Genomic DNA, 19,692 nt, shown 5'->3' with positions numbered 1-19,692 from the left:
CTGTAAGCAGATCTTCCTCTGCAGATCCCCAGTGGGATACCAGGTTCACCCATGGTTATTGGGAGAAGACAGAGGAAAAAGGGACAAAGATCAAAACCACTGACAGCAGGTTCTATCAGGAAAGGTTAAAGGGCTCAGAGGCATTTAGCTTAAAGGATAATATGTAAGAGAGTATATAAGAGAAAACTCAAGGACAGTGCCCAGGCCCAAAGTTCTAGCCCATGACTGGCAAAAAATTATATTAAATAATAATGTCCTTTTTGCTGGCAGGAGTCCTGAGAATGGTGCAGGGCCTCACGTGGGAGTGTACATGTGTATATGTGTCTCTTTGGGTCTCCCACTACCTTTTTTTTTTTTGCCAGTCCTAGGTCTTGAACTCAGGGCTGGGCACTGTCCTTGGACATTTTTTGCTCAAAGCTAGTGCTCTGCCACTTGAGCCATAACACTACTTTTGGCTTTTTCTGTGTATGTGATATCAAGAAATCAAATCCTGGGCTTTGTGCATGCTCCGAGAGCACTTTACCACTAGGCTACTCTCCCAGCCCCCCACTACCTCTTTTTATAAACTTAGCAGGATTTAATCATGGTGGTAGTGGTGTTCTAGCCTAATGACCTAATGATCTAATCTTTCTTACTTCCCCGAGTCCCACCTCTGAACACCATAGTCATATTGTTTCTATCTTTTTACTTTGCAATGGGAATTAAATTCCAGTTTTAAGGAACACACTGAAAACATCTCTATATCACCGTTTCTTGCTCTGACTAAAATGTTTGAGTAAAATATTTAAGTACCATCACTGTCTTTCTTGGTCACAAATCCCAATCTGTCAAGTTCATAGGCTTAGAATCCAGGGATATGTGTGAAACTCAACTCTTCACCTTTGCACCTTTTTAAATTTGTTGATTTTCTAGGATTATCCCTCCCTGGGGCTCATGACTGAGAAGCTATCCCAGAAGAATATCAACTTGATCTTTGCAGTAACTAAAAATGTAGTCAGTCTCTACCAGGTAATTATGACTTTGAGACTTCCTGGAGTGGGTTGATCATGTGATGGACGGTTCTTTCCCAGGCAGCCAACCCATGATGCGACTGGCCAGGGTCGTAACTGGGAAAGAGCCTGTGTATTCCTTCACCTGCCCTTTGCTTCTAACTTCTAACCTACTGGGAAGGGTGTGCTGCTGTTTGTAGTGGTGGAGCTGAGGGAATTCAGTGGGGGTGAGGAGATGATGAAAGGTTGCCTATTGTTTTACTCAGGCCTGAAAAACTGGCTGAGGCCAGTGAAATATGCCAAACTTTCCTCCAGTCTTCACTTCAGGACCCTTGGTTTGATTTGGGGAGAGCTTTAGTAAGACGGTTACTTCCCTCCCATAAGTTCTGACATCTTTGTTTTCCCTTCTAGAACTACAGTGAGCTCATCCCAGGGACCACTGTGGGGGTTCTGTCTGCCGATTCTAGCAACGTCCTCCAGCTCATTGTTGATGCTTATAGTGTAAGTGTCTTGTACTGGGAATGGGCCCTGCTGAGTCAAACTTGCTGTGATTCCCTGGAAGATTTGGCAGTCCTGGTTGCCAGGGCACCAGGAAGCTCTTCTGCTTCTTACATTCTCCAAGTCAGCAATGCCAACCCTGGGAGAGGTGCAGCTTTCCGAGAAGGAAATGGAATAGGAAGGGATGCCAGGGAGCAGCAGGAACCACGAATGGAGAGTAGAAGGAGATGGGATGAGGTGGCAAAGGGGCAGTTGTAGGGGTAGAGTAAAAGAGAAGGCTTCAACAACAGAGAAAACATGCAGCAAAACCAGAGGTAATGAAGATTAAAAACAACCACAAGTTGGTAACCAGTGCTTCCATCCAAGATGACCCACATTAACCTTTCCTGTTACACAATCTTTGTGGCTTGCAGCAGGGTATGCTAGTTTGGAATTTGCCTAGACTCATATGGAGTCTGTAGAGACTGGAAGCAGGGGCAGATTCTTTGATGGGAAATAGAACAGGAAACAGGCTCCCAGAATGCTCTAGCAGCTTCTGGGTCACCAAGGTCTTCTGATAGACTTTACTTGGGATGCAACTGGCCCATTTCCTTTCAGCTCATTTTCTTTCCTTCTTTTGCCCTTTTCTGCTCAGAAAATCCGTTCAAAAGTTGAATTGGAAGTGCGTGACCTCCCCGAGGAGTTGTCTCTATCCTTCAATGCCACTTGCCTGAACAATGAGGTCATCCCAGGCCTCAAGTCTTGTGTGGGGCTCAAGATTGGAGACACGGTGAGGTGGGCCAGGCAAGGACCATTGCTGCAGCTCTGACTCTGGCCTGGGACTCTGCATACCCATGGGCTCTCCAATCTCTGTCTTCTCATGTCTTCTTACTGAAGATCCTTACAAGTTAGATGTGTTAGAAGACATTTCTATTTCTTAAAACTTTTTACACCTGTAGAATGAATTACTCTCCCAGTAGTTTTAAGAACTTCTATTGTGGTAATCTTTGTTTCTATAGACACATTTGCCTGCAAATAAAAATGTGTGTGTGTGTGTGTGTGTGTGTGTGTGTGTGTGTGTGTGTGTGTGTTGATACTAGAGTTTGAACTCAAGATCTTGCTAGCCAAGCTGGAGCCACACCTCCAGTCTATAAAGAGTTATTTCTTATTTTCACCTCCTGAAAGATAATTTCTCTGCACCATAAAAGGGCAGTATTATCTATACATTTTTTTAATTGAACACTAACTATATACTGGCATTATTGTAGCTACTAGAGATTCAATAGCAGATGGAACAGGCAGATATACCTGCCTCATGAAATTTGAGAATATAATGTTATATATATATATAAATATAAAATGTTCATTGTGCCCCACCATTTTCTCTATATCCTTCCTTCCTTCTTTCCTTCTTTTTTAAATTTTTATTTTTTATTGTCGGAGTAATGTATAGAGGGTTACAGTTACATTCGCCAGATAATAGATGCATTACTTTTCACACATTGATACTCCTCTTGTTTTTATCCCCAGTTCCCTCCCCCACCCCATACCCTTCCTTCCTTCTTTCTTTTCTTTCTTCAATTCCCTTCTCCCTCCTTCTCTCCCTTCCTCCCTCCCTCCCTCTCCCTCTCTTTCTTTCTTTCTTTTTTTTCTGTCTGCCTTTCTTTCTTCCTTCCTTCCTTCCTTGCTTTTTTTCCCTGTGCAGATCCTAGGACTTAAACTCAAGGTCTAGACACTGTCTCTTAGCTTTTTTTGCTCAGGAATAATGCTCTACAACTTGAGCCATTGCTCTACTTCTGCCTTTTTTGGTGTTTTATTGGAAATAAGAGTCTTACAGATTTTCCTGCTCAGGCTGGCTTTTTTAAAAAAAATCTTTATTTTTATTTTTTATTGTCAGGGTAATGTATAGAGGGGTTGCAGTTACATTCCTCAGGTAGTAGGCACATTACTTCTCACACATTGATACCCCTTCTCATGTTTTTCTCCCCATTTTCCTCCCTCCACCCCCGCCTCAATCCTCAGATCTGAGCCTCCTGAGTATGTAGGTTTACAGATATAAAGCACCAGTGCGCAGCTCTCTACAGCTTTTCTTACTGGCTAGTTCACTTCTGCTCTGTTTAAAGACACACACACACACACACACACACACACACACACACACACACACACAGAGGCAGAGGCAGATAGAGAGAGGCAGACAGACAGACAGACACACACACAGACACACACTCAGACACAGGTATTAGTGAGGAAGGGAAACAAATCTTTGAGATATCAATCTTTCTGCAGGTCTATTGATCTTTCTGTTAGTTGATTTTCTAAGTTACATGTGCTCACACCTCATGTAAGAGATGTTTGCTTGTGATGAAACATTATACGGAAATTCCCCAGCTTACAGTTGTACACTCTGTGGCATTGTGTGCTGTGAAGCAGTACTTTGTGTGTCTTGCTGATATTATGTAATCAGCACCAGAGTAGAGTGCTTTACAAGTTCAGACATTCTATTCCACTTGACCTGGGTTGCTTCAAGTGTGGCAAACCTTCTATTTCCTGTCTGTGACCAGGTCTTTGTGTCCAGTCAGATAGTTACAGTGGCCCAAGCCCCCTTAGTGCCCTTGTTATTGCTCTGCAGAATGAGTAGTAGTAGGCAGAGGGACTCAGATCACACATGGATTAGAGACTCAGTGTGGGGATTTGGTGGCAGGGCACAAACAGGGGAAAGTTTCTATTCTTCCAGGGGTGGAATGCTAACTGCCTACTTAGGTATGAATGCCATCTGTCTTTCCATCTAGGTGAGCTTCAGCATCGAAGCCAAAGTGCGTGGCTGTCCCAAGGAGAAAGAGAAGTCCTTCACCATCAAGCCTGTGGGCTTCAAGGACAGCCTCACCATCCAGGTCACCTTTGACTGTGACTGTGCCTGCCAGGCCCATGCCCAGCCTTTCAGCCAGCGCTGCAACCATGGCAATGGGACTTTCGAGTGTGGGGTGTGCCGCTGTGGGCCCGGGTGGCTGGGGTCCCAGTGTGAGTGTTCTGAGGAGGACTACCGGCCCTCTCAGCAGGATGAGTGTAGCCCTAAGGAGGGCCAGCCAGCCTGCAGCCAGCGGGGCGAGTGCCTGTGTGGCCAGTGTGTCTGCCACAACAGTGACTTCGGCAAGATCACGGGCAAGTACTGCGAATGTGATGACTTCTCGTGTGTTCGCTACAAGGGGGAGATGTGCTCAGGTGAGTAGAGCTGCCTGCCTCAGGTGTTCACATAACCCAGCCTGCCTATACACCACACCCATACACCCAGAAACAAGAGGACAGGCAGAGCAGAGGGAATGGTATCCCATCCCAATGGCAGAAAAACAGAAGTGAGGAAGGGAGGGAAATAGATCTTTGCTCTTGTTTGTGGGGGTACAAAGATGCAAAAATGAGACCACACTTGCAGAGGCTTCTCTCCTTCTGATAGGGCAGACAAGGGGGAGTTGTGAGGAGGGTAAAGAGAGTTTTGTGTTTCTTTCTTTTGCTCATTGTGTTAATGTGTGAAATTCCTAATCTTTTTGCATACAAAAGTGCCTCTTTTCAACTAAAAAGCATACCATTGACTGACTACTGGGCACTCTGACTCATGCCTGTAAACCTCTGCTACAGAGATCAGGGAGATTGCAGTTCAAAACCTGCCTGAGAAAAAAGTGATGTCTTATCTTAACCCAAAACTAGATATTGTAGTGCCTGCCTGTCATCCCAGCTAAGTGAGGAAGCATGAATACGAGGATCACAGGCCAGGCTAGCCTAAGCGTGAATATGAGAGTCCATTTGAAAATAACTAAGGCGCAAGAGATCTGGAGGCATGGCTCAGCTGGTAGAGTACTGCCAAAAATAATCATTGACTGGTGGTAATTAAGTTGTCAGTATTTATGAATGATATATAAAAGAATATATAAAGTTAGTAACAACTCTATAGAAATTTATCTTTTTATCTCAAGGCATGAAATTGTACAATATATGCAAGACACGGGAACACATTTAATGAGCTAATATATTTAGAACAATGTCCAGAAAATAGTGTGCTCTTTGATACATACACATTAGTCTTATTGTGTTTCTGGGTGTATGGATAGCCATTAGCTACATGTAACTATGTAAGTTAATTGAGATTGAAAACATGAATTCAGCCAGGTGCATGGTGGCTCACAGGTGGAGTCCTAGCAACTTGGGAAGCTGAGATCTGAGGACCATGGTGTGAAGCCAGCCCAGCAGACAAATCCATGAGACTCTTATCTCCATTTCACCAGTAAAAAACCAGAAGCAGAAGCATGTCTCACATGGTTGAGTTCCAGCCTTAAGCAAAAAAAAAAAAAAACACACACAAAAAAACAAAAAAAACCCAAAAAACTAAAGAGCAAGAGCCTTTGAGTTCAAGTAGTACTGGCACAAAACCCTATACCAAAACACAATATAAAAAAAGCCAACACCTAAGTTCAATTGTCCAGTAGTTATAAGTAGCAAGTGGCTAATTGGATAGCAGGTACAGGTACAGAACATTACAGCATGGCAGAGAGTTCTACTGAGTAGCATTGCCATAGAGAGACCCTGCCTACAGATTGGACTTATGATTTTACGTCTGTTTACCTATAGGAGGCTGAGTTGTCCTCACTATGAAACTCAGTAAAAGTTTAAGAATGGGGAATGATAATACCAGACTGATTTCTCTTTGTCTTTTAGACCAGGCAGAAGAACAAAATGTTGACATAGTCTTTTATCTGCAGACAGGCTGGCAATACTCTCAGAGGACAAGCAGACAGGCTGGTTTTCCCTTGAGCCCCAGAGATAGATTTTTTTTCTAGTTCATTAACCACTGTGGTTTGGTTTAATTCCTCTTATGATAGACAGATTGCACATATTTGCAAGTCAGTTGGAACTGCAATAGGCGTAAACTATGGGGCCAATGGAAAAGTGGATCCTAATTGTTTTCTACAAAGGTTTGTGATCCACATGAGTTTCATTTGCATTGGACTTTAACTAGCTGGGCAGGTTGGCACAGCATTTTAGCACTTATATAAGCTCTGAAAAAAATTCGGTTAGGAAGATAAAGCTCTCATTCTCAAACATACTTTGAAACCATAAAAAAGCATTGCCTTAAAAAATTTCCAATATTATTTCCTTCACAGAAAAAGACTCACAAAACTTGAGAAGATGTTTGGAGGAAAGTGATGTTGATATTAGACTGGAGTGGGGGAGTGAGATCAAGTTCATAAGGATGGAAACATTTAAACAGCAGCCGTTTCGAATGAGGGGGGGGGAGGCAGAGATCTTAGCTCACAGTATTTGCACCATATTCAAAGCACCAAAGGCACCTGAAAAGTTCACAATTGAGAAGCCCAGTTTGGAACTTTGGGGGATGGGAGGCGAGGCTGGCTGGGGAGGGTTGTCCTAGGAGAGGCCTGCAGTGGACATGCTGGGGCACCCTCACTGTTCCTGCAGGCCCAGTTATCTCTGGTCTGGAGTGAGGTGCTGTGGTGAGGGATCCACATAGAATGTTTCCTTTGGCTGACCCCGAAGCCACGCAGCAAAGCTGCAAGGGTCGGCAGCTCTGGTCCATGAAGGAACTACTTGTATCCAGTCCAGAGGGAAACTCAGGAGGCCATAGCAGCCTTCTTCTGCCACTTCCTGCCAGGGGATCATGTGCCCGGCGTGTACCACATCTGAGTCCCTTGGCCTGTCACCATGTCCTCAGGAACAGACCACAGGATACACATTCATCACGGACTTGTTTTATGCCAGTATTCGGGTGAAGAAGGTGGCTCCTGACTTCTCAGAGCTTCTCGGCCCAGCTTGCCTTTGTCCTTCAGCTTTGTGGCTGGCCTAGTGGTGTGTCTTTGGCCACTTCCAGGGGCATCACTGCATGCCATTGGGGGAGCTTTCCACATAGGTGGGCTTCATTTCCCTAGACCCTGGCTGCCTCCCTCCCTCCCTATTGGATTTTGAGGTTGGGCACTACTGGCATCCTGCCTCAGACACCAGGGAATGAAGCCTTTTCCTCAGGCTCTTTTCTGCTTATGACATCCAAGCACATGGACTGTCTGCTATGCCGTTCTTTGCTGTGCAGGAGAGAGAGAGGCATAAATAAGACAATTTCTTTTTTTTTTATTACCAAAGGATAATTTACCACATGAGGCAGAATCTGCCAGATCCTAGAAATGAGGAAACCACTGAAGAAAGAAAGCCTGAGCAGTTTCCTGGAGGTGGAAGTCTGCCCAATGACTCTCAAAAGAAGAGTGGTCCATTAGAAGAGTTGTGGAATGAGGACTCAGCCTGCAGGTCTAGCTGTGTAGGGAGAGTGACCCAGTGCCCTCACCTCGACACCTCTGCCCCAGGTCTCTTCCTTCCTCCTTCCTTTCTTCATCTCTTTCATCCCTTGTTCCCTTCCTCTGACTTTCCTATGAACTCAGCCTCAGCCTCTCTTTTTCTGGAGGAGTGCCAGTCCTGTGATATTAGCATACTGTGGTTTCCCTTTAAGGGCTGGCTCTGCCAGAGTGTGGGGTCAGCCTGCTGGCTCTGGCTGGCAACTTCCATTCCCTACCTCACTCCCTGGCTTAGCCTGGCAAGGTCAGATCGTCAAAGATCACTTTGTTTGGCCTCACAAAGGAAACACTATGGGACAAGGGTTCTGAGCAGGCTGGGGCCTCTGAGTGCTGCCAGGCTTCTGTGGAGTCCATCTTTCCTTCCTTTCCTTGTTCAGAAGCCATGGTCCAAAGTGAGGCATAGTGGATGCTGTGGGCCCACTCTGTTGGCTGGCAGTCCCACCCCCACAAATCCATGAGGTCAGCTGAGAATAGCTCACAGCTGGCCCTTCCCTGGAGCCTTGGCTAATAGGAGCTGCTTTACTCTCAGATGATGTCCAAGGACTGATGAACGTGGGTTCCACAAGGCCAGGCCTTTGGCTTCCAGATGAGCCTAGCTTTGTGGTGCTCTTTATGTTCCAGAGCCCACCATGGATTCAGGCTGAACAGATTTCTCTGTCTAAGACCAAATTCAAATTCCTGCTGCCTTTTTTTCCCCCCAGTGTCAGTCCTGGGGATTTAACTCATGGCTGGGCACTATCCCTTTGTTTTTTGTTTTTCTCAAGAATAGCCCTCTACCACTTGAGCCACAGCTCCACTTCTGGCTTTCGTTTTGGTGGTTAATTAGAGATAAGAGTCTTATAGACTTTCCTGCCCAGGCTGGTTTTGAATGGTGGTCTTCAGGTCTCAGCCTTCTGCACAGTTAGGATTTTAGGTGTGAGCCACCGGCACCCAGCTCCAGCTGGATGACTCTACGCTGCATCCATCCATCCCATTTCCTCAGGAAGACACTTTTAACAAGAATCCTTACCAGATATTACTTTTAGGGAAGCCAGTCCCAACACTCAGACTTTCTGCCTTTCCTACTCTACATGGCAGCTCACCATCTGGCTTCTGTTGCCCATCCTTCCTGAGAAACACACATTTCTTTCCATGACACCTGGGGTGTAGCTGAGTCTTATTTATTTGGTTAGTTGGTTGTTTATGGTGCGTTTGACTCTCAAGTGTGAATGTGGTGTTGGAGCTACAGGAAGAGGGACCCACAATGGCCAAGAAATACTAGTTGCATCCAGTGGGTAGTGTTGTGGGGGCTGGCCTCGTCCCACATCCTCTTCTCCACTTCTCTGGGACCACTGCTTACCTAGGGACCAAGTTACTAGAGCAATAGTCCCCTTTACTTTATCTCTCCTTTACTTCCTGCAGTTCTTCTGATTGACATTTTAATTTTTGCATCCACTACTTTCTGATTGTGAATTCTAGGGGCCGGGTCACGTTCTGCAGCTTTTAAAAGCTAACTTGTTAACTCCTCGTTGAAGGAATATTGTGGGGGCTGAGTGCGGTGGTACACACCTGCTACCAGAGAGACAGAGGTAGGAGGATCGAGGTTTGAGGCCAACCCACACAAATGGCCATACAGTAAGGGTTAAAAAAAATAAAGGGAAATATAACATACTTGGAGAACAAATGATAGTTCATTCAGCCTGAGAAAGCCAGAAAAAAGTTTCTGAGAGTAAGGAACATTTAAGTTGGGCCTTAGTGAGTAGGAATTTGGTCGTGGTTGTGGAATAACAGGGCGGTCTAGGTATAGGGAACAGAATGAACAGAACAACCAGGATGTACAGCTCTACAGAAAGTGGAGCTGACTCAGTGTCAGCTTTGATGTGGAAATGTGAGATAGAAGCAGGCAGAGCCATTGTAATGGCTTTGAGTGTTTGCTAACGACTGGATTAATCCTTTAGATGATATGGAGTTCTATAAGTTTTTATGCAGATGAAGACAGAAGGTATGGCTCAAGCAGTAGAACTCCTGCCTAGCTTGCTCAAAGCCCTTAGGTCCAAATGTGAGCATCACCAAAAAGTAAGCTGATGAAAAATTAAGCTGATGAATATTAAGATTGAGTTGATGGGAAGTTTAAGAGTAGTGGTTCTCAATTTGAAAGAAGGAGCTATTTTCTCTCCCACTCGACTATGTATGGTGATATTTTTGGTTACTGCAACTGGAATGAGGCTACAGACATTTTGTGGGTGGAGTCCAAAGAGATTAAGCATCCTACAGTGTACAGACTCCTCCAGCAATCAAGTATACTAAGTTTGAGAAACCATACCTCAGAAAGAGGATCCTGGCTGCAGAGGAAAGGAAAGAGAGATGATTTAGAATTTTCTAGGGATGGAGCCAGGTTTGGGGCAGTATCCTTAGTGAGACCCGGAAACACAGCCATCAAAATATTGTCTTTGTGTTTAGCACTGGTGTCTTATGTGTGTAATCCTAGCCCACTCACGCAGCTGGAATATGAGTATCATGGTTTGAAGCCAGCCATTTAGCCAAATCCATGAGACTCTTATCTCTAATTAATCACCAAAAAGCCACAAGTGGAGCTGCGGCTCAAGCAGTAGAATACCAGCCTTGAGCAAAAAACCTAAGGAACAGTACTGAGGACTTGAGTTCAAGCTCAGTATCAGCATGAAAATACCACCACCACCAACAAAACCAAACAAAGACAAAAAGCCAAATAGTTCCCAATAGTTGAATATATTTGAATTCCTAAAATGTTCTATTTTCAAAATTTCTCAATGGTATTAAGCATAATTATGAGACATTCTCTGTTAATCTACTTTAGTCTCTTTTCTTCCTCCACTAGTCAAACTAAATGGTTTCATCTTCTAAGGTTACAGAAGTCTTCTGGAAAGACCGGCTGAATATAAATAGGGGAAAGCAATGTTTACAGCATTACATGGTGGCTTAGCAATTGGGACCTGAAGTTAGAATGACTTCATGCTGGGCTCTGGCCCTGTTTATAAGCTGTATTGTCTTGGGCAAGTTCCTTAACTTCTCTGACCCTACAAGAAATGAGTAGAATAGCTTACAAAGAACTGGGCACAAGGCTTGGCTCATATTAAAATGCTCAATAAGTATTAGTAGACATCATTATTGTTTTTTTGTGTGGGTGTGCATATTGATGGCACACTTCCCACTGAGAATATTCACTCCATTAATTGATTTGGAAAGTAGAGTTTGCTTTTTTTTTTTGTGGGTCATAGGACTTGAACTCGGCCTGGGTGCTGTCTCTGAGCTCTTCAGCTCAAGGCTACCACCCTACCCCTGGGCCTATGAGTTGTCCCTGAACTCTTCAGCTCAAGGCTACATCCTACCCTTGAGCTAAGCCCCACTCCCCAGCTAAGCCCCACTCCCCAGTTTTCTAGAGGTTAATTGGAGATAAGAGTCTCAGGTCCTTTTGTGCCGGGTTGACTTTGAACCTTGATCCTCAGACCTCAGCTTCCTGAGTAGCTAGGATTACAGCTGTGAGCCACTGTGCCCGGCTAGAGTTTGCTTCTTTAACTAAATATGTTCTAAAGCCATCTTAATATATGTCCTGGAGGCCACATAAGTTGTAGTGAAGTCACATGGTTGAGGCAACCAGGTTAAGAAAGACAGGTTGCACGGGTGAAGCTGGCAGCAGTAGAACTGTATCTACAACTTACAAATTTCACCATGGAAATGCTTTGGCAGCTTTGGTGTGCGGAGTTAGGAAGGATGGCATGCAGAGGCTTGGTGGCGGCCAGTGCATCAGGTGATGTCATCGCTAACAACTGTCTTAACTGCTGTTCACTGCAGGAAAGAAAATCTCTGCTGTCTTTTCTTAGCTTCTGTTGCTTCCTTCTGTCTTTTCTGTGGCATTCCTGAGATGGTCTTACATTGGCTCTCAGCAGGCTATGAGGTAGGCCAATTTGTTCTGTGCTTACTTGGCTCTGTTGACCGATTCCCTGGGCTTTCCGTGCCTTCTGTCTGTCCTCTGCATGCCTGACTCCCACCACGTCCCTGGCATTTTCCTTCCCAGGCATTGCTCCCAGTGCTGTGTGTGTACCACTCCATTCCTCCATTCTCCTATGGTGCAGCCTTCCTGCATGGAATCCACTCCCCCACCCTTGCTTCTTGCTTTGAAGCGGGATACCAAGCTGAGTTGAGAAACACCATCATGGACTAGTGGCTGGTTTGTGAGTAAGAGGACTATGTCGATGTTCCACCCACCTGGGAAATGACAGTGAAGACCCACTCTGGTCAGATAAGGAGGAGAGAGAGGCCCTCAAAGGAGGAGAGTTTGGGAATCTGCAGGGAGGGGAGAGGGGATTTTGCTATTAGTAGCCCACTCCATCGAAGCTTCTGATGTAGGCACAGGGCTGTGATGCAGTGCTGTGCCAGCACACAGGGCTAAAGAGCTTGTTTGTAGTCATGAGATGAAAGGGGCAGAGAATGAGGGAGGAGGGGTTTGAACAGGGTAAGAGAAGGGTGGGGGCTTAGGAGACATAGAGTTGACACTCCTTTGCTCTTGTCACACTTTGGGGCTCCTAAAGAGTTGAGTTTGTTCCACTGAATAGGGCTCCCCTGGTTGTGAACCCATTCCCTCATCTTATTGGGAGAGCAGGGAGGAATTCAGCCTGCTGTCTTGGGGGAGAGACTCCCTTCAGTTGGTTTGCCCTCCTGGGCTCTGTGTTTGCAGGTCATGGCCAATGCAGCTGTGGGGACTGCCAGTGTGACTCAGACTGGACCGGCTTCTACTGCAACTGTACCACACGCACGGACACCTGCATGTCCAGCAACGGGCTGCTGTGCAGCGGTCGGGGCAAGTGTGAATGTGGCAGCTGTGTGTGCATCCAGCCAGGCTCCTATGGGGACACCTGTGATAAGTGCCCCACCTGTCCAGATGCCTGCACCTTTAAGAAGTGAGTGGACAGTGTGGCAGAGTTAGGAGGCTGGGGTTTGAGACCCCTTCAATTTCCCAGGGTTCTGACTCCTCCTCACCAAAGACTTAGGGAGAAGAGTCCACTCCAGTCAAATGATTACTCTGTTCAATGAAAGCTTTGCATCGGGGAGGTGGAGGCAGAGGCATCTGTGAAGAGGTTCAATGTTGTACCAGCTGGACCCCAGAGTCCCTTTCTGGGGTGGCATCCCAAACCCCTCTGAGTGGGAGGAAGGCTAAATCCACATTCACTGGAGCATTCCATGCTGATGCCTGGATTCTGGGGGTAGGGCAGGAACTGGAGTTATTGGAGACACTGTGGGAGACAGGCATTTTACTAGTGCCAGCTCCTCCTGCTAACACGTCACAGGAAGCCACCGTGAGTCCCTGTCCATGGCTCTGCCCTTCCTTTTCCCACTGCAAGGGAGCCAAGATTTACAGTCATGTGCTCTGGGCCACTCTATGGGACTTAGAAGGGACCCGTGCTTGTTTAGATGCTCTGTTGTCACCGTTAGGAAATTCTTCACAAATGCTGCACCAAATTTTCATTTCTCACAGGATCTCCATCTCTGAATCGTGTGATCAATTCTGAGTTTAAGCTTCCAGAAATGATGTAGGGTTCACCATCACAGCTCTTGAAGTTTAACAAAGCTGGCCATGATACCACACGCTTGTAATCCCAGCACTATGAGAGGCTATGGCAGGAGGATCTTGAGTTCAAGGCTAGCTTGGGTTACATACTGAGACCCTGTCACCTTCTGGCTATCCAAAAGGCTTCACAAAAGGCTGTTGGCGGTGGTGGCCAGCCTGTAATGAGATACCTTGACTTGTGAACTCTACTCTTGGCTTTGGGTTCCCAGAACAGTATTACAGGTGGCGTGTACGTATGTGTACATAGCCAGTACTGGAGCTTGAACTTAGGGCTTCATGCTTTCCCATAGCCTTTTGATTCAATTCTATCACTCTACCACTTAAGCCATACATCCCCTTTCTGGTATTTTTAAATTTCTGTTTTTTTTTTTTTTTTTTCTGTTACTGGGCTTGAACTCTGCTTTGGGGTGGTTAATTGGAGATGAGTCTCACTGACTTTTCTGCCTGAGCTGGCTTCAAATCAAGATTCTCGGATTGGGCCCGGAGCATAGCCTAGTGGTAGTGTGCTTGCCTAGTATGCACGAAGACCCGGGTTTGATTCCTCGGTACCACATACACAGAAAAAGCCAGAAGTTGTGCTGTGGCTCAAGTGGCAGAGCACTAGCCTTAAGCAAAAAGTGTCCAAAGACGGTACCCTGGCCCTGAGTTCAAGCCCCAGGACTGGCAAAAATAAAAAAAAGATTCTCAGATCCCAGTTTCCTGAGTCAGTAGGGTCGTAGGTGTGAGCCACTAGTCCCCAGCTTGTGATGATCATTTTTACCTTTCTATCTCCATGTTTTCTGCATTGAGGTCAGAGATGGATCAGACCATGCTTGGGCTTGCTCTTTGTTTGTCTTTAACAGCCATGTCATCTCTCCTTTAGGGAATGTGTGGAGTGTAAGAAATTTGACCGGGGAGTCCTGCAGGAGGAAAAAACCTGTAATCGTTATTGCCGTGATGAGATTGAATCGGTGAAGGAGCTTAGTAAGTCCAACAATGCTAGAGTCTCCCATGCCCAGATTCCCATTCAGTTTCAGGTCCTCTCAGCTGCAGTCTGTAAAGTCTAAGAATAATTAATCCCCACCTCCCAAAATGCTATGCAGATCTGGTGCATGGCAGGCAGAGATGAGACTGGCTCAGCACTCTTCTCTTGCTTCCTGGAGCCCGCAGATTCAGCAAAGGTCTGCATACAACTTGAAATGGGTGTGTAAGCCAGGCAATCCTAACCTTACTCTCCAAAATAATGGAGATCAGTAATGCCCCATTTTATTGATGGAGAAACTGAGGCACAGAGTTGGGACATGGTTGCCTACCATTGTTATCAGCTAAGCAAGTAATCAAGTTTATTTGATGAAGTCCTCAGCAATGCCCAGCTTTTGGCTTAAAGCATTAATGATTTAAAAGGCAACTTTTTGCCATATAGATCTGTAACCCACACCTCTACAGCCAAGTCTTCTGGATTTCTGAACATCCTTCTTTTCTTGAGTAAGACAGAAGTACTGAGTGGGGAGCAAAACTCTAGCTCACAATTATTTTGGTCTGGAACTTTCCCTCTGACTTGAAAAATGCTCTTTGGTATGGTTATCTGGGATGGAGACACTGGATGTTACCAGGGAGAGGGCTGTCTTCCACAGATAGCACCTGCTATGAAGGAAGGACTGCATCTTCCGAGGGAGGCCACAGTTAGAGGCATTCAGGAAGTCAGTTCTGAGAGGGAGTATTTAGGAAAAGAATCAGATCTCTGCACCTTTTGGCTGTTAACACATGTGGAGAGATTAGGGGGTTGAGTTTGAAGGGGGTTGCTTCCCCCTACAGGAGGCGAGGCTTGTTCTGCTGAACTCAGGGATGGGAGGCTGTCCAGAGGTGGAGATCACTTATCATCTTGATCAGGCAAGAGTATGCAAATTCGTTTGTATTTCTTAACCCACCATGGCTATCACATTCATTAAGCCTTATCTGTATGGAATTTCTTTTTTTAATTTAATTTTATTATCAGGGTGATGTATGGAGGGGTCTGTATGGAATTTCATGGCAGATGAAAGATTCTAAAAGAAAATTTCTAGTTAAGAGAATTGTAAAATACTGGAATCCAAAAGCCACAGATTTTATAGAGCAGAATGAAACAAAAGCCTAAACTCAGCATTGTTTACTTAGCCCCTGAATTAATAGAGCCTGATTGAGATCATCCCCTGAGCAAAGGAAGGTCAAAACTTAAGCAACTCGATCTGAGAAAACATAGACACAAACTCATTACCAAATGCCAGTTTGCCTGGAGTCTTTCCCACATGTGGTGTTCTTGTCCTAACATAGCATGGCACCTTATCTTTTGAATAGGGGCCATGTTGTCTTTTTTTAAAAACCAAATTACTACTTGAAATTATAATACAGCCCATTTGCTGTTTCAATGCTGTCCTATATATTTTACTAGTGGTATGATTTTAAAATGACCTTCTATTATTCTCCTACTATCTAGATGATGACTATTTAACTTTCTCACTACGCTCCTTGTTATATGTAAAATGAATTTTTTTTTGGATATCATAAGTAATTTATTTGTGGAGGGGGAAAGTTGAGTCTCAGGAAAATTACCTTGCCAAAGATAAGGAGTGTTGTGTGAAGATGAGACTTCCTGCAATCCTCAGTCTTCCCTGAATACTGTGATTCTCCTGGCATACCGATGGCTTATTCACCTCTGGTTCATTGGATGTGCTTTGAGACTCAGATTCTAGTCCTTCTCCATCACCTATTTGCCGTATGAGTCTGGTGCATTAACTTAATGTCATCATGTGTCAGTTTTGCTCATCTGTTTTTATCAGCTCAGGATATGGCTCTGGGGGGGTGGCTCAGCAGATCAGAAGTAGACATGGGAAAACTGTAAGCAATTGATTGGGGAACCACTGAACAAATGGAGAAAACAAAGAAAGGGAAAGAGACATCTGCTAGATGTGAGGGATCAATTATTTTCCATTATTTAATTCTTCCTGTTGGATGGGCATCCTTTTTTAAAATAGGTGAGCAAAGAGAGATAAGGACAGATAACCTTTCCAAGATCATACAGCTTATCTCTTCCAGAGGAGGAAATGAGAAACAAAAGGGTCCGGGAAGGACAAACACACCAGGGAAGGCCAGTGAGTGACACTTGCGAGGCTTGATAGGCATCTCAAATCTAGACATCTTGCCTAATGTCAGGCCCACAGGGTTTCTTGTCACATACTTTCTGTGAGAGGTTTGGGAAGCCTTCATCAGCTAGGAATTGACCTGTTTTCCATTCTTCTATATCCTCCCCTCCCCTCTCACCTTTCCCCTAGTGGATACTGGCAAGGATGCAGTGAATTGTACCTATAAGAACGAGGATGACTGTGTTGTCAGATTCCAGTACTACGAAGATGCCAGTGGAAAGTCTATACTGTATGTGGTGGAGGAGCCAGGTGAGTAAGTCCTGAAGTCCTTCCTATCCCTGGCTCCAGGAAGAAGAGCCGTGTTAGGTGGGAATTCCCACCCAGCCTTTCTCTTACATTCAACAGATGAAGCCTGGTCTTACTAAAAAGTGATAAGTTCAAGTCTTATATTATTGGTCAGAAAGTACTAGTGAGAGAGTAATTCGGGAGTTGAATGTCATAAGGAATGGAACAACATATCATGACATTTTTTGAGTGTTAAGGTCTTGATGTGACGGAAGTTCAATTCTAGGATGTCATAGCTTATAGCACCTGCTTTATCATAAGAGAGATGGCTGTTAGGAGCAACCTGCCTGCTGCTGTAAAGACAGGCTCAGTGGGGGAGACACTGACCAGACCAGGTTTTTGGTGGGCTACATGGACTTAACGCTGCTATGAACAGTGCATAAGTAGATGGTGTTTGCTTTCTAGACTGTTCCAGTACACACAGCAACTACAGGTTTGTCACCGTTGGACATCGGTCATCTGACTACCTTCATAGCCTCTTGCTAAAACATACCCAAGGCTAGGAAATGTATCAAAACTAGAGTTAGTACTTGTGTTTGATTCTCTTACTACATATGCATCCCTTAGGAAAGTCTTCATGGCAAGAAGATCAAATAGTTTGATCATTTGCTGAATAGACCATAAATTCCATGAATGCAGACATGAATGTAGAAATCATATCCATCTTATCATTTATTACATCTTTGTTCTTATCATCTACTTAGGCAGCATTCAATAAATAGGAATTGAATGAATTAATAAGATCAATTATTCATAAAATATACCTGTATATATATATATATACAGTCTGTCCACTATCTTCCTTCCTTCCTTCCTTCCTTCCTTCCTTCCTTCCTTCCTTCCTTCCTTCTTTTCTCTCTCTCTCTTTCTTTCTTTTTCTCTCTCTTCTTTCTTTCTTTTTTTCTTTCTTTCTTTCTTACTTTCTTTCTTTCTTTCTTTCTTTCTTTCTTTCTTTCTTTCTTTCTTTCCATTCACCCATCTATCCATCCAACCATCCTAGCTATCTCTTCATATTTGCTAGAATACTGGCTGCTTGGGAAAGAAAGGGGATGAAGGTGGGAAAAAGGAAGATCATGGGGAGCCATTTTGGGTCTCTTTCTTTGAGAAAATATGGCCACATCTTCATCATCCAGGATGTTGCTCTTTCTTGGTAGAGGGGAATATGATGCCCTCATCTGGAATATCATTCATCGGCTCTTCTGAGGGGGCTTACCTCTCACAGGAACCAAAGAAGGTTAAGAAAAGGCAATACCTTCATTTGATTTAGTGACTTCCCTCAACCCATCCCACTACATTTACACAACTGAATTTTCCATTCTCACAATATCTGTTTCTTTGCCCCTTCTTATGATTAAAAGGCATTGTGTCTTTTTGAGGGGGGCTAGCATTACTTTGTCTCCTTGTTATAATTTTTTTGTTTTTACTCTGCTGCTGAAACACTTGCTTGAATCATTTGTTTGTGGTTTTGAGATTAGAATTTACCACCAGAAGTTCTGGTTGATAGCCTGGGATGGTTCAAATAACCCTGAGGGGTAACTCTCCAGGCTTCTTCTAGTACCTCTCTTTCTTCATATTAGGAGAAGAACTCTCACATCCATAGACTCATATTTCCTTTTCATTTTATGGTGCTGGGGTTGAAATCCAGGGCCTTATGAAGATAGAAGCAAGTTCTCTACCACTGAGCCATACTGTCAGGGCCTCCCATTTCCTATCTGGTTGCCTGGCTCTGCCTCTCTTCTCACCTGCCCCCTAACCACTTCTAGGAGCCATAGATTGGAAGAGAATGTACAGTTGAGAATATATAGTTGAAGAATGTATAGAAAAGAGAGTATTTCCAAATGCTTAAACATTGACCAGTTAGTTTAAACACATAGAATAGACTCCTAAACTGGATTATCTTCATTCCCAGATAAGATTGAAAGACAAAACAGTTTAATGTAGGCAATATTTGGGGCAGAATTTTACTAAAAAGTAATGATGTAAAAATCAAATTTATCTGAGTCCCTGAACTTTAGGTTTCTAAGTCTATCAACCCTAGCCAGACTTCTCTGACCTTGGGTTACTCACATGGGTTCACTGCTGTGGCTGAGAGGAGCCCCGGAGCCCCGGAGACCATCTGATATTGTCTCTTTGTACTAAAGCCTGCCACCTACCCATGCTTAAATAGTAACTGATTATTTTCCCCTGGGGTTCTACCTGTCCTGTCCCTACCACATGGAGAATAGAAGCAATTTCCCTTTGAGTTCAAAGTTTATGCCTCCAATAATAGGGAGGATTCATAATTGCTTTTCCCAGAAGAACACGGTGGGCGGGGTGTGTGTGTGTGTGTGTGCTTGGTTCCCAGGAATCCAGATGTTGGAACTTCATAGCCTCTCTCCAGGCACTCTTTCAATTACAGACAGCTTATAATTTGGTGGGTTGGGAAGGAGCCAGCTTGGTTTACAGTGGTGCTGGTTTTTGTGTATGTGTGGTGGGCACAGGGTGAATGTTTAGAGAAAAAGGCAGGAGACAGTGTGGAAAGTGGGTGTTACTTCCTCTCCAGGCTCAGTACCCATATATACAAACACCTGATTTCATAACACTTGAGGTTATGAAATAGAAAATAGTGAGATCATATGTCAGGCACCTGAGGTTTATGGGAAGCCAGGCTCTACAGACCCTAGAGCATGGCCTAATTTGTCTGCTTTGGTTGTTGACTAGGGTTGAGCAGGAAGTCAACTTCCAGCAGGGTTAAGATGTGGTATTATACACAATGGAATTCTACTCATCCATCTGAAAGAATGATTTTGTACCAGTTATTAGGAAATGGAAAGACTGAAAAATGATGTTAAATGAAGCAAGCCAGATCCAGA

The 19,692-nt window shown here is 44.5% G+C and overlaps 1 protein-coding gene across 1 annotated transcript in view; it reads left to right on the top strand.

Annotated features, from left to right (window-relative positions):
- Positions 1-19,692, top strand: part of Itgb3 (integrin subunit beta 3) — a 60,213-nt gene that overhangs the window by 32,994 nt on the left and 7,527 nt on the right. Inside the window, exons 7-13 of the mRNA XM_090349996.1 lie at positions 913-1,008; positions 1,401-1,490; positions 2,122-2,261; positions 4,264-4,688; positions 12,507-12,729; positions 14,260-14,360; positions 16,685-16,804. Coding sequence (XP_090206122.1) covers positions 913-1,008; positions 1,401-1,490; positions 2,122-2,261; positions 4,264-4,688; positions 12,507-12,729; positions 14,260-14,360; positions 16,685-16,804 — 1,195 coding nt within the window. The remainder of the gene's footprint in view (positions 1-912; positions 1,009-1,400; positions 1,491-2,121; positions 2,262-4,263; positions 4,689-12,506; positions 12,730-14,259; positions 14,361-16,684; positions 16,805-19,692) is intronic.

Source organism: Megascapheus bottae, chromosome 17 (assembly GCF_031878675.1).
Source record: "Megascapheus bottae isolate mThoBot1 chromosome 17, mThoBot2.hap1, whole genome shotgun sequence".
Classification (NCBI taxonomy): Eukaryota; Metazoa; Chordata; class Mammalia; order Rodentia; family Geomyidae; genus Megascapheus; species Megascapheus bottae.
This window is presented reverse-complemented; position numbering and strand designations above follow the sequence as displayed.